The sequence below is a fragment of the Oncorhynchus keta genome, chromosome 6 (genome assembly GCF_023373465.1).
Source record: "Oncorhynchus keta strain PuntledgeMale-10-30-2019 chromosome 6, Oket_V2, whole genome shotgun sequence".
NCBI classification, from domain to species: domain Eukaryota; kingdom Metazoa; phylum Chordata; class Actinopteri; order Salmoniformes; family Salmonidae; genus Oncorhynchus; species Oncorhynchus keta.
In genome coordinates this window covers 13287945-13314989 of record NC_068426.1, presented here as the reverse complement: position 1 = coordinate 13314989, position 27045 = coordinate 13287945, and the positions used below count along the sequence as shown (strand labels likewise).

The 27045-nt window shown below is 46.9% G+C and overlaps 1 protein-coding gene across 2 annotated transcripts; it reads left to right on the top strand.

The window, feature by feature from the left end:
• The first annotated feature begins 206 nt into the window (after window positions 1–206).
• On the top strand, window positions 207–27004 carry LOC118384991 (pecanex-like protein 3). Of its 2 annotated transcripts, none has more exons than XM_035771744.1 (34): window positions 207–2112; window positions 2744–2952; window positions 3148–3253; window positions 4043–4082; window positions 4221–4316; window positions 4412–6106; window positions 6561–6690; window positions 6800–6969; window positions 7098–7155; window positions 7244–7394; window positions 7534–7691; window positions 7902–8055; window positions 8250–8282; window positions 8390–8561; window positions 8657–8767; window positions 8873–9074; window positions 9222–9327; window positions 9473–9565; window positions 9705–9855; window positions 9961–10105; window positions 10590–10767; window positions 10934–11042; window positions 11227–11356; window positions 13609–13667; window positions 13763–13978; window positions 14261–14514; window positions 14622–14852; window positions 14980–15086; window positions 15189–15336; window positions 15505–15735; window positions 16434–16708; window positions 20924–21093; window positions 21261–21643; window positions 26258–27004. In XM_035771744.1, the coding sequence occupies exons 1-34, from the start codon at window positions 1960–1962 to the stop codon at window positions 26441–26443; spliced, it is 6810 nt and encodes a 2269-aa protein (XP_035627637.1). In that variant the 5' UTR covers window positions 207–1959; the 3' UTR covers window positions 26444–27004. The 2 variants fall into 2 exon arrangements, with proteins under 2 accessions (XP_035627637.1, XP_035627638.1); XM_035771745.1 differs by lacking the exon at window positions 26258–27004 and adding an exon at window positions 22276–25780.
• Window positions 27005–27045: the final 41 nt, after the last annotated feature.

The following is a 27045-nucleotide window of genomic DNA, read 5'->3' as shown; positions in this document are numbered from 1 at the left end:
GATCTGTGAACTTCGTAATAAAGGCATTTGTTGGATATATATGTATATCAATATGAAATCCCTTCAAGAATAATGGAACGCTAACCTTGTTTGCTATACAAAACCTTTAATGTATTAACCATGCCTTTTCCCAATCTACTTCCTATTAGTGAATGCTAATAAAACTTCCCTCTTGGGGCGACTCTCTTATCTACATGAGACTCACACCGTTAGGTAGACCGGGTGATCGTAGCAGTCGCGCTAACGAGGAGGATACATTTTTTTAGAGCTAGCTAACCAGTGGACACGTGATAAGGGAAATGACGCAAATATGTACCAACTGCCCGTTTCTCTTAACCAACAAATATATATTCACTGTGTCTTTCAAAAGAAGAAAGACCATAATCATCTGAAAAACAATATTGTTAGCCAACTGTGGTAAGCTAGCAACCCGCGGTGGGAAAAAGGAAAAAGATTCTTTAGCGAAGGTATACAGACCTGCTCAACACTGAAGAGAAGAGGCAAATCTGGGCAGCATTGATTTAGAATAGTTTACAAACAATTTAATATAGCTATCACGATATCTTAGCAACTTTTTATCTAGCCACACTCTGTCCCACTTCTGATAGATAGCGTTGGCTGTTTTATTTTTATGTGGCCTAAGCTAGCATGCTAATCGAGCGTTTGTAAGCTGAAGTACTAGTAGCCCGTTTCTGTTCGTAACGTTAGTGGGGATCTTTCTTGATGCGATTTGCTACCAAAACTGTCAGCGATTTGGTTTAATCCAACACATTATGTGTTTATAAGTTTTATCTCGAAATTACACGTTTGTCTTGTTTTGGAAGCATAACCTTAAAGTAGCTAGCTAACGTTACATTGGTTAAGGTAGCAATGGTTCGCAGATAGCCAAATAGCTATAGCTAGTTAACAACCATAGATGATTTGTAAGATAAACTGACACGTTTTTCTGTTGACAAATCAGCTAGATAAGTAACGTTAGTTTTCTAATTTATGTCTGCTGGTGAAGTGCATTGGTTGGCAAATAACGTCTGAAGGAAATTGTGATGGCAAGCTAGAATAACATGTAGACAACTGCTAGCTAGCATGACCTAGCCAGCCAGCTAACTGTAGAAAACAGTAACGTTACGTCAAATTGTCTATCAAACTAGGTGACAGGATAGTTGAAGTAGGGTTGGCCTTGAAACTATACAGAGGGATTCATGAAAAATAGGATTCCTAGCTAACTTAGCTGGTTTATAAACAGGTTAATAGACCTAACTAATTGGTAACTAGCTTTCTGCATTGGCATATTCAGACAGATGATGTTAGTTGCTAGTATACATATCTATTGAGTATTTTTGCAGATGTTTATTTTGAAAATTTATCAGGATGCATAAAGATTCAGATCTCATGAGGTTGAGCACTCCCAAAACATATCTGAAGAATTTACACTTGGCCACTGAAGTTGGAACAGTCCAACACAGTTACAGCTCCAAGTGAGTAGGAGATGAGGAGCATTATTAAGATTCTCTGTGACGTTAGACAGGTGTACTACAGTGTCTTGCTTTAAATTATGTTATCAGAAACCACTTTAAATTTACTGAAGTGCGACTTGAAATGTGTGAAGAAACCAACCAAATCAGTTGTGATTTTTCTTCCAAATGAATGTTGTTATTTAGTCAGTGGGTCACCCACCACCAGTGTGCCAAAATGTCAATCTCCAGATAACAAAGCAGGGATTACTTTTTTGCAAGAACTGCAACGCAAAGCAGCACATCCCTGAAAAAGAGCATGCACGGACTCCCTTGAGATACATTAAGGATTATAAACCAGAAAGTGAAGAGAACTGCGTTATTAACTTGTTATCCTCAATGGAAGTGCCCTTGTAGACACGTAACAGGGTGGCTACAACTGTGCCATTAGGAGCTCCAACCTTAGAGGAAGCCTTGCAACCCTGGGTTGGCTGCTCTTAAGGGGACGATGGGTTCCCAAGCTCTTCAGATACTGCGGCAGGGGGTGTGGGCTTCAATCACAGGAGGCTGGTATGTGGACCCCCACCAGAGCACATTCTCCAACTGCTTCCACCTGTACCTCTGGATCTTTCTATTGGCCTTCCCTTTTCTGCTATACATGGTGAGGATTCATGGAGGTGACAATTTGGTTATTTCTAAAGATGGAAGAATTCCTGTTCTCTAGGAATTCTCTTTAAACTGGATGTCAGGTTAGTCAGGCACTTTTTACATGCTGCACTAATAAATGTATATCAGACAGCCATTATTCAGATCAAATGAGAACTGGTTTTATCATAGAACGGAGGAGCAGAACCATGTTGGTAACAAAGTGGAACAGAGTAGGAGAGTACCTTTTTCCCCTCAGCATTAATTCAAAAGTGTATTTTCTTCCACACTTGATGTTGCTTCTCTTTACCTTAATGTTTGCTCTTTTGTTTACGCGTTAGTATTTGCTACGCGTTAGTATTTGCTACGCGTTAGTATTTGCTCTAGTGAAGAGTGCTGCCTGGAAACCAGGCCTGTTATGTCCTCAAGCTGTCGTGTCTGTAATCTTTGTGAAGTGGTCCTTCCTGGTCTGTAATGTGTCCAATATTCCCACGTGCTTGCCGATCTAGGGGAAGTGTTTGTGTTATGGTTCTTTTACTGTTATTGAGGACAGGGTGTTGTTTCTGTACCCTTATCAAGGGCTAGCCTACTTAATATTCCTATCTCTGGACTCACTCTTTCTTGTCCCCTCTGGTCATCCTGTCCAGTCTCTCCCCCCTAGCCTGGTTGTGGCAGCTGTTTACTGTGCTGTGGTGGCAGCCTTCTTCACAGCCATAAAGGCAGTGAACTTCCACCTCCATGCCATGTTCGACCTGGGGGAGATGGTGGAGAAGAGGCAGGTCTCGCACATAACCAATGCCCCACGGCTAGAAGAGGGGGATGATGGGTCAGGAGGCCATGATGGGAACCAGCATAGGTACTGACGGAAATTTCCATATCTTAATGGAATATTTTTGTGTCCAACTTTGTTTAAAAAAACGATGTTATTCTATGTACATCCGAGTGAAGAGGCTCAATTGTGTTGATGCTTTGAGGGCTATTATTTCACATGATTGTGGATAGATTTTGAGTCTTGTGTTTTTTAATTCTGGTATGTATGCTCCCCTCTCAGGGACAGCAATGTTGGTGTGGAGATGACTGTGTTCAGAAAGGTCAACTCAACGCCTCCAGTTCGCTGCAGCTCCCAGCACTCTCTGTTTGGACTCAACCAGGTGTCGGTGAGAACTGACTTGCATGACTTACACAAACGTACTCTCTCTTAACCCGTACCCTACAATTTCTGCGCCCCTGTGGACATCAAATTAACATGACAAAAAATCCCCATCAAAATCGTTCTGTTTAAGCTAGAGAATATGTTTTTTTGCATGGGCTGTGTCTCAATACGCTGGTATTGCCCTTCTGCACCTGCAGTGAAAGGTGGCAGAGCTAGAGCGGTGTTTGTCAGACCATGGGACATCCTCAAATGTAGCGTCCAAACTGTTTGGCCTGCACACTAATATGACCCCCTCTGTGGACAAACACGGTTTTGCTCTGACACTCACAAGACTCGTCTGAAGGTCCCTGGTACCAGCAAACATGTTTTATGGAAGTGTATATGGAGATAATATATTGCCCAAATAAAGGATAAATGCATGTATCACAAAAAAAAAAGTTTCCTGATCTTTCTTATTTCTCTCAGATATAGGACAGACACTTCAGAACAAACTTCCTTTAGGTTTATTTTGGGGGACTATCTGTCGGTCCATGCTGTGAATCTGTTATTCAATGCATTTCTATTGGCAAATAGCAGTAATGCCAAATTTAGTGTTTCATCCAGTATTTTTATACATTATATATTTTTTCTACCTTAAGGGGTCTTGAAATTCAAAATCAATTAGCTAAATGATCCTTGGTATGACCATCTTAAAATAATAGCATATGTTAGTTTAGAACACCCGTATTCCCATGCAAATTATTTATATTCCTATGATATTAATTCTTAATCTAACAAATGTTTGTTTCCTCAGGAGTTTTTGCCCCAGCTTGATGACAGTAGAGGCTCCAAGGGTATAGTATATCTAATCTAACCCCACTCTAACCTCACTGTTGTGGTTGGGTAAAGCTGATCTGACTGACGGATGATCATTTTTTTTTTGTATAACATGTTTAGCAGTCTAATTTAGGGACTGCTTCTTCTCTTCTCAGATATGAAGGATCTGATGCGAGAGCAATGCAGCAACAACTTGATTGTCACGTCAGCTCGCCGGGAGATCTTCTGTCACAGCTCCCAGGACCCCATCCGTAAGCATTACACACTGCAAATAGACATCTCATATTTTGTCCATGTTGGTCTTTTCTTTGGCATGTGTGTACTAAGTTTGGGCTTTCACTTACAGATGTTGTCAACATGGTCCCGTCCTGCTTGGCTGCTGCTGTAGGGGGAGAGTTCCCTGATCTAAGGGGAGTGGGAACAGGGATAGCAGGGGGATTTGGTAGCTTCCAACCTGGGATGTGCATCTCCATCCCCCCGTCCCCCTCCAGTCAGGAAGACGGAGGAGAGAAGGGCCAATTGGAGGACATTAAGGGCATGCTAGAGCAGCTGTCCCAGCAGAGTCCTGATGAGCCCTACTCCCCCTTGGGCCCCTCTGCTGAGTCAGAGAGCCTGGGGGATGCTCCCATCAGCCCTCTCATAAAGAGCAGTCTGAGGGAGGAGCTAAGTGAGAACCTGCTTGGGCTGGGCCTTGACCCTGTGGCCTTCGCCCCGGGAACAGAGCACCCAGGCAGCCACAGTGGGGTGGCCATGACTGCCGGCTCCACAGACAGCTGCTTCAGCGGGGGTGGAGTGACCACAGACCGTGAGACCCTCAGCACAGTCAGCAGCTACCGCAGTGAGAAGACTGACTCCACCCAGCTGGAGAGCCCTTCACTCAGCCTGCCACATAACATAGACTCCGGGGCACCAACCTCTGCCTCAGCCCCGGGCACCAGTACCCTAGAGCCAGCAGAGGAGCCTGTACTGCAGGGGGGCAGTGATACTGATGATCTGTCGGACAGCGAACTACTGCGCTCCCCCTCCAAAGAGCTTTCTCTGGACCAGGGGCTTGATAAGACAATAGTGGAAGGGGAAGATTTGCCACCTGTCCCCTCAGATATTACACAGCCCCCCTCCCTTCAGGACTTGTCTCCCTCCAGTAGTGGGCACTCGGAGGCATGTGATCTGGACAGGACGGTCCCCGTTCCCCCCCTCCCCCCTCCACGGCAGGTTAACACGTTGCCGTCAGGGCTGGCCCTGGGTCTAGTGTCTTCTGAACCTGATCATCCTGTCTCCTCTATGCCCTTCCTGCCCTCTGAGCAGCCCTCTCTGCAGGCCCAGCAGGTGGTGCGCCCCAAAGACTTGAAGCTGCTGCGGACCGGTGGTGGTTGTGTTGGCCACCAGCCTGGCTGCAGGAAAGCCCCTCGCAAGCGAGGTGGAGGGGGAAGCAGCAGCTTTGACTGTGGCTCCTACAGGAGGCACCACGGACAGCACAGAGACTACATCCCAGTGCGCAGTCGGCTGGGGGCTAAGACCTACAGCGAGAGCCTGTTTGAGGACTCCAGTGACGAGGATGATGGCTCCAGTGTGGGCTCCCAGAGACACTACAGCTCTGACAATGATGATTCCAGCTCCTCTACCTCATGCTACTCCCCCGACCTCGCTAACACTGGTGTTACAAACCCGCCCCCCTCCACCCAGCTGCCCATCCCCAGGGAAGGAACGTTGTCCGAGACGTCTGGCCCCATCCTCTCCCAGAGGCCACAGAGGTCAGCCAGCACGGCTAGTGCTAAGACTCATGCCAGGGTGCTCAGTATGGACGAGGCCGGTGGGGGCCACACTAACACTGTGGTCCTGCCCTCTACCATGCTGACCACCTCCACCACCGCCCCACGACCCCTCACCATCTCCAAGTCAGACCTGGAGGCCCGGACCAGCCACACAGACGCCTTCCCTGGAACTCACCACCATCGCCTGGACTCTCTGGGAGGCTCCTGGGCTGGCAACCAGAGGGGCTGGAGGGCTGGGGAACTGGTGGAGGAGGGAGCTGTGGGGGGAGGTGAGACACATACTATTCACGCTAACTTTGGCCCTGTATTCATAAAGTGTGCTAATCTAGGAACAGGTCCCCCCGTGTCCTTTCGTTATAATCTAAAAGGCCAAACTGATTCTAGATTAGCACTCCTACTCTGATAGTCCCATTCAAGATGGAAAGAAAGATGAACAAATAACGCAACTTTAATTTACCTCCTAGCACTGGCTTATTTATACCTTATCGGGGAGAAATGTACTTACTACGACTGTGATATGTGTTTGTCTCACCTAACGGTCTTAAGATGAATGCACTAACTGTAAATTGCTCTGGATAAGAGCGTCAGCTAAATGACTCAAGTGTCATTGAAAGATTGATTGTTTGCTGTATTTACTAGATCAATAAGGGCCAGGTAGGTATTTCTAGAACTCAACAACTGAAATGTACATCCTGGTACTAATTTGAGTATCTGCTGCCTCAGCCCTGGCCCCAGAGGAGGGGGGCAAGCAGGACTCAGTGAGCAGTGTGAAGAGGACCCAGGCCATCCGTAGGCGACACAACGCGGGGAGCAACCCCACACCACCCCCCTCTACCATGGGCTCTCCACCCAGGTTGGTCTGGTGTAACACTTCCACACCATCCGCTCTAGCCATGTCCCTTATGCCAATCACCTCTGTATGTCCATGCTACATAAAGGCCATCCCCTGTGTCTTCCTGTAGTCTCCAGGACCTCCAGCGTGCCCGTACCTCCTCACACTCACGGACCCGGACCCTGCCCTCTGCCTTACAGTTCGCCACCTCACTACTGCTGCCCCGCGCTGGGGTCCATGAGGCCTCTACCTTCGACGACACCACAGAGGGGGCTGTGCACTACTTCTATGACGAGGGTGGTGAGTGTGTGGTGATGTTAGACTGGGGCTAGCTTTAGGGAAGGAAAGAGTTAGATCCTTCGGGGGTGATTCTGTACCAGTTTACACTGTAGTGAATGCTCTCCACTCATTGCTGTTTGTTTTTTCAGGAGTGAAGAGATCGTACACGTTTGGACCTGCAGGAGGCGGTTATGAGGACCCAGTGGTGTAAGTGTCTCTCTCTGATGAGCCTCAGACTCTTTGTTTGAAAGGGATGTTGATATGTCTGAGCCCCGCCCTCTTTTTCTCCTCTTAGGGAGCGGGAAAGACAGTCCCAGTCCTCCAGCTTCACCTCCAATGATGTCCAGGATGGGGCACCGGTGCTCACAGTGCTCCAGACCAGGCCTGTGGTTCTGCAGGGCATGCAGGTGCGCAGGGTGCCCCTGGAGATGTCAGATATGCCAGAGGTGAGACACCGTTAGAATTTGTTTCAGCGGTGTATCATGTATTTTTGACAAATCAACCCGCTGGACATTTCTTGTATATGGCTTTGGTTTTTGTAGAATATTCCTGATATTTGTCTCAAACCCCCGCCCCTGTGTCTAGTTTGACCTGGACCATGAATCTCTGCATGAGTCCCAGGAGAACACGCTGATGATCGAAGAGAAGGCCAAGCCCAAACACTACTACCGCTTCTGGGTGCTGCCAGGCAAGTGGCTGAGGGTGCGTTATGACCGTCTGGCCCTGCTGGCACTACTGGACAGGTGAGGCACAGCAGCTAGCTAGTTTATCTCAGTGGCAAAATCACCCAATCGTTATTGAGGAGAAAGCCATAGTTCCGTTAGAGGTCTATACTGTGGAGAGACATTGTTAGGGTTTCAAAACTTCGGAATTTGGTAGAGTTACTGGAGTTTTCCAACCCTAAACATTATAAATTACCTCCTACTGTATCTTCCATTGTGTGTCACCTGTAGGAACCGTGGTGTAGGGGAGAATGTGTTTGCGGTGGTGCTGGCCAGCATGGTGTCCTTCCTGGGGTTCCTGCTCCTCTTGCAGGGTTTCTTCAGGGACATTTGGGTGTTTCAGTTCTGCCTGGTCATCGCCAGCTGTCAGTACTCACTACTAAAGGTACGCAACAACACAAGTCGTAAGCAATCAAGTCCCTATTCAATTTCTATTCCCTTTTTTCATTAATACAGGTATCTGGTCCTATTCATCAACTGCCGATGCATTTTAGTTGTTAAAACTGTTGTAGACCAGCGTTAACTTGAAGTGAAGTGAAGTGTAAGTGTCTGAACTGACACTTTGGTCTCCTTCCTCAGAGTGTTCAACCAGATGCAGCCTCCCCAATGCATGTAGGTAGATGTCATCCAAACATCTGTCTTGGTCATTATCCAGTTTGTAAACGTTCCATTGTTGTTTTGATGGCACAACCTGCTGACTGTCTGGTCTAACCCATCAGGGCCATAACTGGGTCATCGTGTACAGTCGGCCCGTCTACTTCTGCCTGTGCTGTGCTCACGTCTGGGTGTTCGACCTTGCTGGGCGCTCGGGCCACCTGCAGCCCTTCTCCCTCTACGGCGTCACCTTCTTCTCCGCTCACTTCCTGCTCTGTGCCAGGGACGTGCTCATAGGTCAGTCCGAGTTGGACTCTTCTAGCTGTGCGCTTTTGCAGATGTGTTATGACCAACAGACTCACACACTTTTCCATTTCTTTCTGTCCCCCCAGTGTTCACCTTGTGCTTCCCCATCATTTTCCTGTTTGGACTTGTACCTCAGGTCAACACCTTCCTCATGTGTCTTCTGGAGCAGGTCGACATGCACGTTTTTGGGGGAACGGGTAAGACGGGTCCATAACATTCGCTGTAATTCACAGTTCCACACAACATACTGTCATTTGTTGAGTGATGCCTGTTGACCTTGGTGTGTGTGTTCCTCTCCACAGCCACCACCAGCCCCCTGTCGTCCCTGTACAGCCTGTTACGCAGTGTGTTGGTGACCGCGCTGCTCTATGGGTTCTGTCTTGGTGCTATCATTGCTCCCTGGGAACATCCCCATGTGCCAGTAGTGTTCTCTGTGTTCTGTGGTCTGCTCCTGGCCTTCTCCTACCACCTGAGCCGCCAAAGCAGCGACCCCATCATCCTGTGGTCTGTGTACCTCTACTCCCTGTATATACCTAGTGGTACCTTGTCGTACATGTAGATAACATTCCCAGATCCTAGCTGTCATTTGAACAACCTCTCCATCCCTCTTCTCTCATGTTCAACATCGCCCTGTATGTGTTTTTGCTCTAGGTCTCTGGTCCGCTCCAAGTTCTTTCCTGAGCTGCTGGGTCGGACCCCTGAGGAGCCTCCTCTGGAGATCAAAGACCCCCTGCCTGAGAAACTATACAACTCTGTGGTAAGATGCGTCCCAAATGGCTCCATATTCACTATATAGTGCACTACTATTGACCAAGGTCCATTTGGGATGCATACCAAGACATCCCTCCCTGCTGTTGGTGTTCGGAGGTTTTAAAGCCCGTCTCTCTGTCTGTGTTTTACAGAAAGAGATGTTCCACTCTGACCTTGTCATGTGTCCCCTCATGGCTGTCATCACGTTTGCCATCAGTGCCAGCACTGTCTTCATCGCTCTGCAGGTCAGTCAACACCTGGTCGACCGGATATGGAGGAAATGGGATGTTTCAATGTATAGAGGGAGTCCTTCTGATTGGTTATGGCACTCCGCAGTGTGAGTGTGTGATCTCTGAGACCTCCTGTTCCTCATCTCCCCTCCAGCCTGCTCTAAGTTACATCCTGTACATGGTGGCTGGGGGGGTGGGCTTCCTCACACACTACCTGCTGCCTCAGCTCCGCAAGCAGCTGCCCTGGTTCTGCCTGGCCCACCCTGTCCTCCGTTCTCCAGAGTACAGCCAGTTTGAGGTCCGCGGTGAGTAGTGACCCACCCACCTCTAAACTCACTCACACATCTGTAAGAATTGTGTCAAGGCCTCAGGTTTGTCATAGATTTTTTGCTGTGCCCTGTTCCTCCCAGATGCCGCCCAGCTGATGTGGTTTGAGAAGCTGTATGCGTGGTTGCAGTGTTTGGAGAAGTATTTAATCTACCCGGCAGTGGTGCTCAACTCCCTCACTACAGAAGCCCAGCTTGTCAGCCAGAACCCAATGAAACTGGACATCTAGTAAGCAACTCAGCCATCCCCTACCAACCTCCTCAACATACATACACCCTGTTCTGAATCTCATCCCATTCATCCATCCGTCTAATCAGAGTTCAATGAGAACACGCTTTGTATTTGCATCATATGTCTTTTAATGTCTCCCTTCTCCTCACTCTCTCCCTTCCTTCCCCTCACTCTCTCCCTTCCTTCTCCTCACTCTCTCTGTCCCTTCTCCTCACTCTCTCTGTCCCTTCCCCTCACTCTCTCTGTCCCTTCCCCTCACTCTCTCCCTTCCTTCCCCTCTCTCTCTCTCCCTTCCTTCCCCTCTCTCTCTCCCTTCCTTCCCCTCTCTCTCTCCCTTCCTTCCCCTCTCTCTCTCCCTTCCTTCCCCTCACTCTCTCCCTTCCTTCCCCTCACTCTCTCCCTTCCTTCCCCTCACTCTCTCCCTTCCTTCCCCTCACTCTCTCCCTTCCTTCTCCTCACTCTCTGTCCCCTCCTCCTCCAGTGGCCGTGCTCTGTACATCTCTCTGGCGGGGATGAAGCTGCTGCGCTTGTCGTTCTGCGCCCCGTCCCTGCAGTACGTCACACTGTGCTTCACCGCCCTCTTCTTCCTCTTCGACTACCCACACTTCTCAGAGACCTTCCTGCTCGACTATTACCTCATGTCTATCCTCTTCAGCAAGGTACCTGCCAAAGCCTAGCTCCACGTACTCCTCCCTGGGACTTTGTTTTAGCACACATTCAACCAGATGAAAGCATCTGCACATATCGAGCTGTGTTTAGTTGTAATGCACTGATTTATGGCGGTGCTTGATTGCTGACATTGGATTGTGTGGTTTCTCTTGATAGCTCTGGGACCTGCTCTACAAGCTTCGTTTTGTTCTCACCTACATCGCTCCCTGGCAGATCACCTGGGGCTCCGCCTTCCACGCCTTCGCCCAGCCCTTCGCTGTGCCCCGTATCCCTTTACCCTGGCACTGTAGAAAACTGTTTGAACTTATAAAGGATGTCGTCTTTCTGCGCTACCACTTGCTCATTTGCCAGTGAAACAAAGTGGGTAATAACAGTAAATGCTGTGTCTATTGGCTGCACTGTGTGTTAGTGGTGTCTGTCAGAACTCCTTAACACCCTCTGCTCCTCAGACTCAGCCATGCTGTTTGTCCAGGCTGTGTTCTCTGCTCTCTTCTCCACCCCCCTCAACCCTGTCCTGGGCAGTGCTGTGTTCGTCACCTCCTACACCAGGCCTGTCAAGTTCTGGGAGAGAGACTACAAGTGAGTTCTTCCCTTTTTCCAGGAGTCAGGGAGATGTAGAGATTTAGCTTCAGGCAGACGTGGGCATTGTCCAGGACACCAGCAGTTGATGGGCTGTTTTTTTTTGCAGTTAAAAGGTTAATGTTAACCAGATGAAAGTGATTAATGCCATCTGTTGCAGTGATAGCTAGCTGACTGCATTATCCTTTTACACAGCCGCCACCTGTCTCATGACTAGTACAACAAATGCTGACACTACACTTCCAAGTATATCTGACCAAATTATGAAAGACAAGCAATTGTATTTTGAATTCCATAAAGTAATTGTGGAAGAGTTGAAAAAAGGATTGTTGTCTATCAACAATGACAAGCCACTGGGGTCTGACAACTGGAAAAATTGAAAATTACTGAGGATAATAGCAGACGATATTGCCACTACTATTTGCCATATTTCCAATTTAAGCCTAATATAGAAAGTGTGTGCCCTCAGGCCTGGAGGGAAGCAAAAGTTATTCCCCTACATAAAAATAGTAAAGCCCCCTTAACTGGCTCAAATAGCCAACCAATCAGCCTGTTACCAAAACTTTTGCTATACAATGCTATTATACAGTAAACAAATTGACAACAGACTTTCAGCACGCTTATAGGGAAGGACATTCAACAAGCACAGCACTAAGACATGACTGATGGGAAGAAAAAAAAGATTGTGGCGGCTGTTAGACATCAGTTTGGCTTTTGACATTATTGATCATAATCTGTTGCCGGGAAAATGTATGTGTTGTGGCTTTACACCCCCTGCTATATTGCAAATAAAGATTTAGCTGTCTAATGGAAGCCTCTCCAACAAAATCCAGGTAGAATCAGGAATTCCCCAGGGCAGCTGTCTAGGCCCCTGACTTTAAAAAAAAAAATCTTTACTAATGACCTGCCACTGGCTGGAGTAAAGCTATGTATGCGGATGACTCAACACTGTACACGTCAGCTATTACAGCAACTGAAATGACTGCAACATTTGATAAAAAAATGCAGTTAGTTTCAGAATGGCTGGTAAGGAATAAGTTAGTCCTAAACATTTAAAAAACTAAAAGCATTGTATTTGGGGCAAATAATTCACTAGACCCTAATCTTCAACTAAATCTTGTAATGAATAATGTGGAAATTGAGCAAGATGAGGGGACTAAACTGCTTGGAGTAACACTGGATTGTAAACTGTCATAGTTAAAACAACAGTAGCTAAGATTTTTTTTTTTTTAATTAAAAAATAAAATAAAATAAAAAATTGACCTTTATTTAACCAGGCAAGTCAGTTAAGAACATATTCTTATTTTCAATGACAGCCTGGGAACAGTGGGTTAACTGCCTGTTCAGGGGCAGAACGACAGATTTGTACCTTGTCGGCTCGGGGGTTTGAACTCGCAACCTTCCGGTTACTAGTCCAACGCTCTAACCACTAGGCTACGCTGCCGCCCCAAGATGGGGAGAAGTCTGCACTGCATTATTAACAGCACTATCAACAAGGCAGATCCTACAGGCCCTCGTTTTGTAATACCTGGACTACTGTTCAGTCGTCTGGTCAGGTGACACAAGGACTTAGGAACATTTCAATGGGCTCCGAACAGCATGGCTGGCCCTTGGATGTACACAGAGAGCTAACATTAATAATATACATGTCATAATATGCATGTCAAAGTGGAGGAGAGATTGAGTTAATCACTACTTGTATTTGTGTGATGTATTAACGTGTTGAATGCACCGAGCTGTCTGTTTGAACTTCTGGCACACAGCTCACACCCATGCATACCCCACAAGACATGCCACCAGAGGTCTCTACTGTCCCCAGGACAGACTATGGGAGATGCACAGTACTACATAGAGCCATGACTACAAGGAACTCTATTCCACACAAAGTAACACACACCAGCAGTTAAATTAGATTTAAAAAACAGATAAAAATACACCTTATGGAGCAGCGGGGACTGTGACGCAACACAAAAATAGACACATGCATACACACACACACGATAACATGCACACTATACACACATACACATTGATTTTGTATTATAGATATGTGGTAGAGGCCTGAGGGTACATATAATATCATGTGAAATCTGTTATGAATGTGTTGTAATGTTTTTAAAATGTATAACTGCCTTAATTTTGCTGGACCCCAGGAAGAGTGCCTTGGCAGCAACTAATGGATCCATAATAAATATTGTATAGGAGTTGCTAGAGCCTCTGTCACCCAGTTAACATCATGTCTGTCTTTCCAGCACCAAGCGGGTTGATCACTCCAACACTCGACTGGCCACCCAGCTGGACCGCAACCCAGGTCAGCTGCTACTACCACAACCTTCCCTCGTCTAACGCAAGTCCTCATTCTTTAAAAGGACTCTGTTTTTATGCCTGTGGTCTCCTCTCTTCCAGGTGCTGATGACAACAACCTGAACTCTATCTTCTATGAACACCTGACGCGCTCTTTGCAGCACAGCCTGTGTGGTGATCTGCTGCTGGGCCGCTGGGGAAACTACACCACAGGAGACTGCTTCATCCTGGCCTCCGACTACCTCAATGCCCTGGTGCACATCATCGAGATCGGCAACGGCCTGGTCACCTTCCAGCTGAGGGGGCTGGAGTTCAGGGGTGAGCATGGAGTGAGGGGGAGGTGGTGGGAGAGGGAAGGGGTTTGGGGTAGAAGGAACTTTTTCAGTGTTCAGTGTAGTAAGCTTTGATGGTTTGAACATGAGATAGTGTTTTGGACTTGTCTGAATGCTATTATTTCTCATTCTGTTGTCTCTCTCCCCGTCTCTCTCATATCTCCCTCTCTCATATCTCTCTCACATCTCTCTCGTATCTCTCTCATCATCTCTCATCACTCTCTCTGTATCTCTCTGTTATCCCCCTCTCCCTGTCTCTCCCCCCCAGGTACTTACTGCCAGCAGCGGGAGGTGGAGGCCATCACCGAGGGGGTGGAGGAGGACGAGGGCTGCTGCTGCTGTGAGCCAGGCCACCTGCCTCACATGCTCTCTTTTAACGCAGCGTTCGGCCAGCGCTGGCTGGCCTGGGAGGTGGCTGCCACCAAGTACGTCCTGGAGGGCTACAGCATCAGCGACAACAACGCCGCCTCCATGCTGCAGGTGTTCGACCTGCGCAAGATCCTCATCACCTACTACGTCAAGGTGTGTGATCCACACTGATCTTACAGTTAACTATAACATGAGATCCAATAGCAGTTTATTTGAACAGTAGGTGGCCTGGTCTGTAACACGTGTTTCCTCTACCACAGAGCATTGTCTACTACGTCAGTCGATCTCCTAAACTGGAGGAGTGGCTGGCCAATGAGATGGTGCAGGAGGCGCTGCGGCCCTGCCTAGGCCCCGCCTACGTGGACAGTGACCCGACCTTCAACCTGAACATAGACGAAGACTACGACCACAGGGCCTCTGGCGTCACACCCAGCTCCTTCTGTGTGGTCTACCTGGACTGGATCCAGTACTGTAACAGCAGACGCCAGACGGTCAGTGTCCCTTGTCATGTTACTGTTGAAAAGGTGACCTGTTGATTTGACCATTACTTCCCATATGTAGTTAGTGTCATCAGCAGACTAACTTCACGACGTGCTTCATATGTGTTTTCTGTTGTAGCCGGTGGAGGAGAGCGAGAGAGACTCTCCTCTGGTCACCCTGTGTTTTGGCCTGTGTGTCCTGGGGAGAAGGGCTCTGGGCACAGCCTCCCACAGTATGTCTGCCAGGTAAGACCCAGGACTTAACACTCTGTCTGCACAGAGAGAGGGAGTATGTCTGCCTCTGTGATACTGTATACCAAAAGTGACTGTTTGTGCCCTGACTTTCAGCTTGGAGCCTTTTCTGTACGGTCTCCACGCCCTCTTCAAGGGGGACTTCCGCATCACCTCTCCCAGGGATGAGTGGGTGTTTGCAGACATGGACCTGCTGAACAGGGTGGTGGCGCCCGGGGTGCGCATGTCCCTCAAACTGCACCAGGTTAGACATACTGGCATGACTCATTACAAACACTATAGTAACCAGCTTAATGACCTCAATGTAAAGAATTGACTGATTTTTAGAGACATTATGGTGGACAGAGCTAAGACGAAGAAGCTTAATGATGACATCACCCACACTAAGCTCATCGCTCTGCCCCCCCAACAGGATCACTTCACGTCTCCAGACGAGTACGAGGACCCGGTGGTTCTGTACGACGCCATCACGGCCAACGAAGAGAACATGGTGATCAGCCACGAGGGCGACCCGGTGTGGCGCGGCGCCATCCTGGCCAACATGCCCTCGCTGCTGGCCCTGCGCCACGTCATGGACGATGGCAGCGACGAGTACAAGATCATCATGCTCAACAAGAGGTTCCTCAGCTTCAGGGTCATCAAGGTCAGCTACTGTAGAGACTCCCACAGTCACAGCTTGTTAGTGGTGTACACTTAAATGCCAGGAGGACAATGGAGGCATTGCTGTAGCAGGACCATGGATCACATTGAGATTTGATTAATATCAGTAGATATTTGCCAGGAATGTTCTAGTGCTCTATTGTTAACGCTGCTTCTATCTCTAGTTGTGTGTCACCAGTTCTGGGTCAAATCAAATTGTATTTGTCACATGCGCCGAATACAACAGGCGTACGTACCCTTACTGTGAAATGCTCACTAACAAGCCCTTAACAAACGATGCAGTTTTAAGAAAATATTTACTAAATAAACTAAAGTTAAAATAAATAAAAATAACAATGAGGCTATATACAGGGGTTACCAGTACCGAGGCAGTGTGCGGGGGTACAGGAGGTGTTGAGGTAATTTTTTACATGTAGGTAGGGGTGAAGTGAATATGCATAGATAATAAACAGTGAGAAGCAGCACTGTTAAAAACAGGGGGGGGGGGTCAATGTAAATAGTCCTGGTGTCCACTTGATTAATTGTTCAGCAGTCTTATGGTTTGGGGGTAGAAGTTGTTAAGGAGCCTTTTGGTCCTAGACTTGGCGCTTTGGTTACCATTTGCCGTGCGGTAGCAGAGGTCATTTGCATATTTGTGACTTCTTGTGCTCCTCCCCCTGCTGACCCACACTGTCCTGCCAGGTGAACAGGGAGTGTGTGCGTGGGCTGTGGGCGGGCCAGCAGCAGGAGCTGGTGTTCCTGCGGAACCGGAACCCAGAGCGTGGCAGCATACAGAACGCCAAGCAGGCCCTGAGGAACATGATCAACTCGTCATGTGACCAGCCCATCGGCTACCCCATCTACGTGTCGCCCCTCACCACCTCCTTCGCAGGCGGGCACACCCAGCTCCGCTCAGTCTGGGGGGGGCCTGTCAGCCCCCATAACATCTACGCCTGGCTCATCAGCAGCTGGGACAGGTACACTTACACGACACAGCCTGCGGTAGTCATGCTAAGGCTGTGAGATACACTATATGTATGTATGTATGTATGTATGTATGTATGTATGTATATGCACAGTTGAAGTCAGAAGTTTACATACACCTTAGCCAAATACATTTAAACTCAGTTTTTCACAATTCCTGACATTTAATCCTAGTAGAAATTCCCTATCTTAAGTCAGTTAGGATCACCACTTTATTTTAAGAATGTGAAATGTCAGAATAATAGTAGAGAGTGATTTATTTATTTCAGCTTTTATTTATTTCATCACATTCCCAATTAGTATTTGGGAGCATTGCCTTTAAATTGTTTAACTTGGGTCAAACGTTTCGGGTAGCCTTCCACAAGCGTCCCACAATAAGTTGGGTGAATTTTGGCCCATTCCTCCTGACAGAGCTGGTGTAACTGAGTCAGGTTTCTAGGTCTCTGCTCGCTTTCCTTTTTCAGTTCTACCCACAAATCTTTTTGAGGTCAGGGCTTTGTGATGGCCACTCCAATATCTTGACTTTGTTGTCCTTAAGCTATTTTGCCACAACTTTGGAAGTATGCTTGGGGTCATTGTCCATTTGGAAGACCCACTTGTGACAAAGCTTTAACTTCCTGACTGATGTCTTGAGATGTTGCTTCAATATATCCACATAATTATCCTGCCTCATGATGCCATCTATTTTGTGAAGTGCACCAGTCCCTCCTCCAGCAAAGCACCCCCACAACATGATGCTGCCACCCCCGTGCTTCATGGTTGAGATGGTGTTCTTAGGCTTGCACGCCTCCCAATTTTCCTCCAAACATAATGATGGTCATTATGGCTAAACAGACCAGAGGACATTTCTCCAAAAAGTAAGATCTTTGTCCCCATGTGCAGTTGCAAACCATAGTCTGGCTTTTTTATGCCGGTTTTGGAGCAGTGGCTTCTTCCTTGCTGAGCGGCCTTTCAGGTTATGTGGATATCGATACTTTTGTACCTGTTTGCTCCAGCATCTTCACAAGGTCCTTTGCGGTTGTTCTGGGATTGATTTGCACTTCTCGCACCTAAGTACGTTCATCTCTAGGAGACATGGTCCCATGGTGTTCATACTTGCGTACTATTGTTTGTACAGATGAACGTGGTACCTTAAGGCGTTTGGAAATTGTTCCCAAGGATGAACCAGACTTGTGGAGGTCTACAATTTTTTTTGTAATGAGGTCTTGGCTGATTTCTTTTGACTTTCCCATGATGTCAAGCAAAGAGGCACTGAGTTTGAAGGTAGGCCTTGAAATACATCCACGGGTACACCTCCGATTGACTCAAATGATGTCAAGTAGCCTATCAGAAGCTTATAAAGCCATGACATCATTTTCTGTAATTTTCCAAGCTGTTTAAAGGCACAGTCAACTTAGTGTATGTAAACTTCTGACCCACTGGAATTGTGATGCAGTGAATCTATCTGTAAACAATTGTTGGAAAAATGACTTGTGTCATGCACAAAGTAGATGTCCTAACCGACTTGCCAAAACTATAGTTTGTTAACAAGAAATTTGTGGAGTGGTGAAAAACAAGTTTTAATGACTCCAACCTAAGTGTATGTAAACTTCCGACTTCAACTGTATATACCTCCTGATGAGGTCTCCTGAGGGAACTCTTCCCAGACCTGGACTAAAGCATCCGCCAACTCCTGGACAGTCTGTGGTGCAACGTGGCGTTGGTGGGTTGAGCGAGACATGATGTCTCAGATGTGCTCAATTGGATTCAGGTCTGGGGAACGGGCGGGCCAGTCCATAGCATCAATGCCTTCCTCTTGCAGGAACTGCTGACACACTCCAGCCACATGAGGTCTAGCATTGTCTTGCATTAGGAGGAACCCAGGGCCAACCGCACCAGCATATGGTCTCACAAGGGGTCTGAGGATCATCTCGGTACCTAATGGCAGTCAGGCTACCTCTGGCGAGCACATGGAGGCCCCCCAAAGAAATGCCACCCCACACCATAACTGACCCACCGCCAAACCGGTCATGCTGGAGGATGTTGCAGGCAGCAGAACGTTCACCACGGCGTCTCCAGACTCTGTCACATCTGTCCCATGTGCTCAGTCTGAACCCGCTTTCATCTTTGAAGAGCACAGGGCACCAGTGGCGAATTTGCCAATCTTGGTATTCTCTGGCAAATGCCAAACGTCCTGCACGGTGTTGGGCTCCCACCTGTGGACGTTGGGCCCTCATACCACCCTCATGGAGTCTGTTTCTGACCGTTTTAGCAGACACATGCACATTTGTGGCCTGCTGGAGGTCATTTTGCAGGGCTCTGGCAGTGCTCCTCCTGCTCCTCCTTGCACAAAGGCGGAGGTAGCGGTCCTGCTGCTGGGTTGTTGCCCTCCTACGGCCTCCTCCACATCTCCTGATGTACTGGCCTGTCACCTGGTAGCGCCTCCATGCTCTGGACACTACGCTGACATACAGCAAACCTTCTTGCCACAGCTCGCATTGATGCGCCATCCTGGATGAGCTGCATTACCTGAGCCACTTGTGTGGGTTGTAGACTCCGTCTCAGTCTACCACTAGAGTGAAAGCACCGCCAGCATTCAAAAGTGACCAAAACATCAGCCAGGAAGCATAGGAACTGAGAAGTGGTCTGTGGTCACCACCTGCAGAACCACTCCTTTATTGGGGGTGTCTTGCTAATTGCCTATAATTTCCACCTGTTGTCTACACAATACCACATAATGACAAAGTGAAAAACAGGTTTGTAGACATTTTTTGCAAATTTATTAAGAATAGAAAGTAGACCAGTCCATGTCAGAGCAAAAACCAAGCCATGAGGTCGAAGGAATTGGCTGTAGAGCTTCAAGAGAGCATTGTGTCGAGGGACATATTTGGGGAAGGGTACCATAACATTTCTGCAGCATTGAAGATCCCTAAAAACACAATGGCCTCCATTTTTAAATAGAAGATGATTGTAACCACCAAGACTCTTCCTAGAGCTGGCAGCCCAGCCAAACTGTGCAATCGGGGGAGAAGGGCCTTGGTCAGAGAGGTGACCAAGAACCCGATGGTCACTCTGACAGAGTTCCTGTGTTGAGATGGGAGAACCATCCAGAAGGGCAACCATCTCTGCAACACCACCAATCCGGCCTTTATGGTAGAGTGGCCAGACAGAAACCACTCTTCAGTAAAAGGCACATTATAGCCTGCTTGGAGTTTGCCTAAAGGACTCTCAGACCATGAGAAAAAAGATTATCTGGTCTGATGAAACCAAGATTGAACTCTCTTGCCTGAATGCCAAGCATCACGTCTGAAGGAAACCTAGCATGCTGTGGGGATGTTTTCTGGCGGCAGGGACTGGGAGACTAGTCATAATCATGGCAAAGATTAACGGAGGAAAGTACAGAGATCCTTGATGGAAACCTGATCCAGAGCGCTCAGAACCTCGGACTGGGGCAAAGGTTCACCTTCCAATAGGACAACGACCCTAAGCACACAGCCAAGACAATGCAGGAGTGTCTTTGGAACCAGTCTCAATGTCCTTGAGTGTCCCAGCCAGAGCCCGGACTTGAACCCAATCGAACATCTGTGGAGAGACCTGAAAATAGCTGTGCAGCGACGCTCTCCATCCAACCTGACAGAGTTTGAGAGGATCTGCAGAGAAGAATGGGAGAAACTCTCCAAATACAGGTGTTCCAAGCTTCATACCCAAGAACACTTGAGGCTGTAATCGCTGCCAAAGGTGCTTCAACAAAGTACTGAGTAAAGGGTCTGAATGCTTATGTAAGTGTCATATTTATGATTTTTGTTTTATATTTGCAAACATTTCTAATAACCTGTTTTTGCTTCGCCATTATGAGGTAGTGTGTAGATAGATTGAGGAAAAAAACAACCATTTAATCCATTTTAGAATAAGGCTGTAACGTAACAAAATTTGGAAGAAATGAAGGTCTGAATACTTTCCAAATGCACTATACATACTGGTAAGTTCATGTTTTAAGTATCCCAATATTTCTGTTATTACGGGGCTATCACTCAGTCAAGAGTGCACAGGGAGTCTGGTGGTTGATGGACTTGGCCTAGAGTGTAATGGCGACCTTTTGAGGGTGTTCATATGGTATAGTAAACTTTGTTAAACTGGAACCTTGTCGTTGTGTCATTTCGAATTAACACATACAACACACACTGACCGTGTGTGATAAGACTGTTCAAATCCCTGTGTTTCTCCTGCAGGTTACAGAAGGGTTGTGGAGCTGGCTGTAACAGTGGGGGAAATATTGAGGACTCTGACTGCGGCGGAGGCTCCACAGCCGTCTCCAACTACCCATCGGCTCACACCACCCAGAGCACCCCGGCCTCCAGCCTTCCCCAGCCCCACTTCACCTTCATCCACCCCCCCATGGGTGAGCCCAGGACCCCACCACTCCTCTACAACCTCTGATGTCCACTGTTTAGCTGCAGCTAGCTATTATAATAATATCAATACTGACAGTATGCTGATAACACAGCAATGTTTGTATAATGATATTTTTGAATGAAGTGAGTGAAATAAGTTGCTTTGTCTCCGTAGGAACTGACAACCCTGTGGGCCCCACCCCCACCTGGCCCCACCACCCTCAGCCCCTCCCCTTGGCTCTGCTCAGCCAGTCAGAGGGCAGGATGGACACTGGGCTAGTTACTTCCCTCCACCGGACCTCATCCATCCAGGGTCTCCTGGGTCAGCACCTGTCCAGCTCACAGCTGTCCTTCAGCAGCTCTGTGGTCATGGCTCCCCTGCCTGGCCCAGGCAGCTTCCTGGACGGAGGGCACAGAGGGTCCGGGCGGACAGGACTGGGACATGGCCTGCCCTACGAGGGTCTCTACGGGAAGTGGAGCATGTCCGGCAGGAAGGGCTTCAACGGGCCAGCCGCAGCTGAGAGTGACGGTGGAGCTTCTCAGTTCATACGGACACAGGTGAGGATGGTGAAACGGTGTAAGTGAGTGACTCTACCTTGAGTGAAGGTAGAACAGACACCGTGTACAAAACATGACCAGGTGAATCCAGGTGAACGCTATGATCCCTTATTGATGTCACTTGTTAAGTCCACTTCAAACACTGTAGATGAAGGGGAGGAGAAAGGTTAAAGAAGGATTTGAGACAAAATATTTGCCTTTTCAATGAGATATGGTAGTAGGTGCCAAAGAACTGCTAAACTGCTGGGTTTTTCACGCTCAACACATTCCCGTGTGTATCAAGGATGGTCCACCACCCAAAGGATATCTAGTCAACTTGACACAACTGTGGGAAGTATTGAAGTCAACATGGGCCAGCATCCCTGTGGAACATTTCGACACCTTGCAGAGTCCATGCTCTGATGAATTGGGGCTGTTCTGAGGGGGGCAGGGCGCAACTCAATATTAGGAAGGTGTCCTTTATGTTTTGTACACTCAATATATAGTCTGTTGGAAGGTGGAGTATGCTGTCAACAGCATGAAAATAATGTAGCGACAGGATCTCTTACAACAGGATGTTATGGCTTTCAGATCAACTTAATGATGGTTGTTTGTTGTGAGGTTAGTTGCGGATATTTACATCTGTGTTTCAGTCTACTCCTCCTGCACTGCCGCCTGGGGCCAGCCCAACACAGGACCCCCTGGGGGTCACCCAGTCCACTGAAACCACGCCCCCCAGCCCCGCGCCCGGGGAGGAGTCCACCGAGCTGCCTTTACTTGAGCACCTGGGTTGAGTCTGCTCTGGAGAACCCATGAGAACCCCTGCAGCCAAAGCACAGCACCACCAGTTCTAGAGTGGGCCTGACCGGACCTATTCCAGCTTCCCAGAGTCATTCCAATGCTCTTCTCTCTCTCTCTCTAAAAGAGACTGGACTCTGAGGTCTGTTACGTCTCTGATGGCAAATCACAACATCAACATGTTTCGGAGTACATTTCTTTTCGAGCCTTTGCCATGCTGGATGGATCTGAGGTCTAAATATGTTCCTGTTCTCCTCAGTGAACCACCACAAGGATGCATGTCAAAACTAAATGTACGCCCCATCCCACCATCTCCCCTCCTAGGACAGGATCTCTATTTGATAGGACCTATTCCCTCAAGAGTTTCTGTAACAATGGTAACCCTCGCAGGCCAAAAAGCCAGTGCAATTGTAAGGGAGGTTTTTCCTTATGTAATGTTTAGTTGTTTTTATTTGTTTAGTTCGTTTGTCTTCTCCTTCACCTGAGACCTACCAGCAACAGCATAATGACTCAGAAAAGGGAACTCTAATATCCTTGTTGCTGTATGTACAGGTGAAGCCAGAGTTACTACCATAACAAGCCTTGTTCTTTACCCACACTGCCCATCCATGCTGCACCAACCTGCTGCTCCACTGTAGAACTAGTTCACGTTCACAACTGTGGGGATCAAACTGCAAGGGTCACATCAAACGACTTGAACAGCTACAATATGACAGGGGTCGGCAACAGGCAGATTTGAAACATTTTATGAGCAAAAATATAAATAATATATGTGTGTGTGACTTTTGGGTCAAATGACTGTAAAATCACCAGGAATTAAGCAAAAAATTTAAAAATATTTAGGAAATCTGTTCCCAAGTATTCTCACAAATAAAAAGTGTCAATGTAATTTTGTTTGACATTATTATTTTCAAATACAATCTCTTTTTGGGCTTAGTTTTGGTCAATTTGCAGAGTACAAATTATAACAATTATTTTCCGCCATTCTCTCTGACAAAAATCAGTCCGTGGCTGAATCTAGTTGCTTACCCCTGCCATATGACCAGTCAATATCAACTCCCCACATCACTATGCATAACACACACATTCCAAAACGAATCCAGCACCCTCCCTGTAAAAACATCTTCATACTCATTTGGATATTTATTAGAGGCACTTGACCACAATCAACAATCTCAAGTGTTCTGTCAAAGAGCTTGTTTCAGGGATAAGACTCCCGCCTACTCCTACCTTTCCCAACATTTGGTGCTTTTTCCCAGTGGAGTTGACAGTCCTGTCAGGCCTGGACAAAAGTTCTGAATTTGGGGAGGTTTAATGAGATGGGGTGGGGGGTGACTCTGGACAGCTGATGGACCAGGACAGAGAATGAAAAGAGAAGAGATGCTCACCAGGCAGGGACATTGTTCAGACCACAGGATTCTAAACTGGGAATCTTCTTTCTAAAGCCTTTTAGATTTTTGGGTCCTATTTTTGGGGTGAGTGGAATGTCTTTTTACTTTACTTGAAGAATCACAACTTCCTCAGTGGCTATAGGCCAGCCCACTGAGTTGCCCTAGTGACCAAACGCTCCCTCCCTGACCTGATCCAATCAGCTGTGGACTCTATGCAGTGGGAGGGGCTCAGACAGCTCTGTGTGGAATAGCCACCAGCAAGAGGCCCTTCTGCTTTCCTTGGCTCCAGGCAGCTACTACTAAACTACAGCCCCTCCTGCTACTACTACTACACTTACAACTACTGTTTGTGCTACACATACCTCCAGCGTTTTAGTTGGAAACCAAGTTAAATAAATACTGAAATAACGTCTGGAAGGGTTTGTCTATTTGACATGCTGATGTGATACAGAAATGTGGAGATTGGACTTGCCTCTTAATTGTAATTTTTGCCACACGTTTGGTATCATTTGACATGTTTCACTAAGGTTTCTCTTCTAAGGTGTGTAATGTAACTGGAAGTATTCCTGAGAAGTAACTTTAAAATGTTTGCTCCCACTCCTGCATTTGCCATACCCTGCTTTAAGGGTCAAATGAAGGCGTTGATGTACTTCTGAGTAGTCCTGCTCCAATGATTTTCTCTCTCTACCCAGAGCACATATCAGACAAGCTGGCTGTCCAACTCTGTTCTGTCCTGAGAGCTATAGGGTCTTACAGCACTACAGTAATCCACATGTCTGTCCCCTGGCCAGTTGTGACAAGTCTTTTATATCAATGGTAGGGCTATCTGGAATAACCTTGTGCCATGGTGTAAAGCTGGACCTAGAAGCCTTGTATGCTCCTTTCCCCCCACCTAACCATCTTAGTAGTTTGTCACCTTTTTAGTTAGACTGAACTGTCTACTAAACTTTCTCTTAGATCTGTCCTTACAGGATGAAGGACAACTAATAGGTGGAAAAGGGCATTCACATGGTCTCCCATTGGGAAAGAATGGGAGGCAGTGGAGGCTGCTGGGAGGAGCTATAGGAGGACAGCCTCATTGTAATGGCTGGAATGGGACCGTTTCAAACACAGGGAAACCACATGTTTGACTCCATTCTGTTCATGCCATTACAGTGAGTCTGTCCTATAGCTCCTCTCACCAGCCTCCTCTGCAGTCAAGGTGATTCCATTCAGGCTTAGAACCATCTTGAAACACATCTTAAGGACTTGGAACGAGCACTGTGCTAATGTAGATCTAGTCTCTTTGTCAGATCATTGGATCTAACTCTGTCATGGGGATTGTTGAGGAGGAGCTGGCACCAACCAGATGTTAACATGTGTCAACCCTAGGCTTAGGAAAAGCAGAGCCATTCTGATCAGGGCCCTTTTCTGGTTCTCTTCTCCCCTAATTCTCAGTGTAATATCCAAAGCAACAGGGAGTACTTTTATTACTGGGAGAAAGGAAAGCACTGGACTGACCTGGGTGTCAATATTAAAAGGGATTTCTTAATCTCTGCCATTTATGTACAGCATGTTTTGTATATAAATATACATTTAAAAATATATATAAATCTATTTTATTATTAGTGCATTTCTGGTTCTTTTTCATGGAAGACACTATGTTGAGTCTTAGGGGGTTCTCTCTTATTATTATATTACCCCTCAGAAGAGATCTGGCTCCTGGGTGGAAGGGCACTCTTCACATTGAATCATGCAGTTTGGGGAGAATTGATTTCATACATACTTTGCACTAATGCTGTATACTAGTACACCATCCCACATGTTTTTTTTTTAAGTTATTATTTTAGTCATTTGGGGGGATGTTTTATTTAAACTGTTCCGTTGACATTTAAAGTTCTGTACAGTTTTTTTTTATTTATTTTTTATGTGATTTTCCCCCACGCCCTATTTAAATTAAAGATTTTTGTTTAATCATTTGCAAATTAAATGCTGTGAGTGCTTTCATTTACCTTTCCTCAACCTTTGGCAGGCAATATTATCATTCAGAACTTAGCAACGAACTGGTCTTGAACAGAAACGAACACATTTGATTCCAATGAGACATTGAACATTTGTTTCGAAATGATGTATTAAACAAATTGTACAGTTATCAGGCATTCTATGCTGGACATGTTTCAATAGCTACTATGTGATTGCCTGCCTCAAATGGAGTGAAATGGAAGCTAGTGTCTACCTGCAGGGCACAATGAGGTGACCAATGGAATGCGTGTTTATTCTTAATACTTTATGAAACAAACGTTCAGTTGAATGAGTTTTTGTACAATGTCAATGAGTTTTATCTTATTTGTAGAATGTGTACAGATGTTTTGTATTTCTTAGCTTGAGGGATCAAACAAAGGAGCGTTTGATCAGAGCGGGAGTGTACCGTACCTCGTTATAACACTCCACTTCCTCTCCTGGCCAGAGCGGTGGACCCACAGCAGCACCAGGGCCATGGACCTGGAGAATCCCAGGGGAACTGTCTGGAGCTGCAGTAAGAGCACAGCGAGTGAGCAGTACTCAGACTCCAAACACACAGCGCACCCAACGCAGTAGTTATAGTAGCTCTGACCGGTTTAATCAACATCCCAAAATCTTTCTGAATTTATGATGAAGGCGTATGATTTGATAAGTAATTGGTAGGTAAGAGAACTGAAGAGCATGTGGACCATGCAGGGACTCACAGCTGTATATGGACAGGTTGACGTAACAGTTGTTGGTGCAGCGTTACAGACCAGAGTTCCCAGGTGAGATGTTTACTATCTGGACAGCCTGATAGGTCCCCTGTCAGAACAACAGAGGTTATTGGACAATAACATCGGTTTGTATTTACGATCAAACAGTACTGTTTTGAGTCAGAGAAGGGTGCGAAGGTCCAGATGATGTTAAGTCTGGACAGGGGACTCATGGTGAAAGAAGGAGCAGAGCAGGGTCACAGAGTCTCTGTGAACCACCTCCAGACTGGTCTCTCAGGGTCATCCTCACTGCACCTGCACAGTGGAAGAGCATAAGGCAGAAACTCCTATCATTGGGCCAAGCAGGCACATTCCTCTACTCATATTCCTCTCACATATGAGTTTAATGGTTAATACAAGGTAATACATTGGCATGAATGAGACACTGCAGCACTGGGTTTTGTTGTGTAGCACTTCAATAAAAACACAAAATGATAGCACAACAAATACAGTTTCTCGTGTTTCTTTAAAAGGTACA

Bases quoted from the DNA above. Each gene is read 5' to 3' on its own strand.
- LOC118384991 (XM_035771744.1), top strand. From the start codon at position 1,960: ATGGGTTCCCAAGCTCTTCAGATACTGCGGCAGGGGGTGTGGGCTTCA. The intron at 11,043-11,226 runs GTATCCCTTTAC...TCTGCTCCTCAG, and splicing joins CCAGCCCTTCGCTGTGCCCC to ACTCAGCCATGCTGTTTGTC. The intron at 11,357-13,608 runs GTGAGTTCTTCC...CTGTCTTTCCAG, and splicing joins TTCTGGGAGAGAGACTACAA to CACCAAGCGGGTTGATCACT.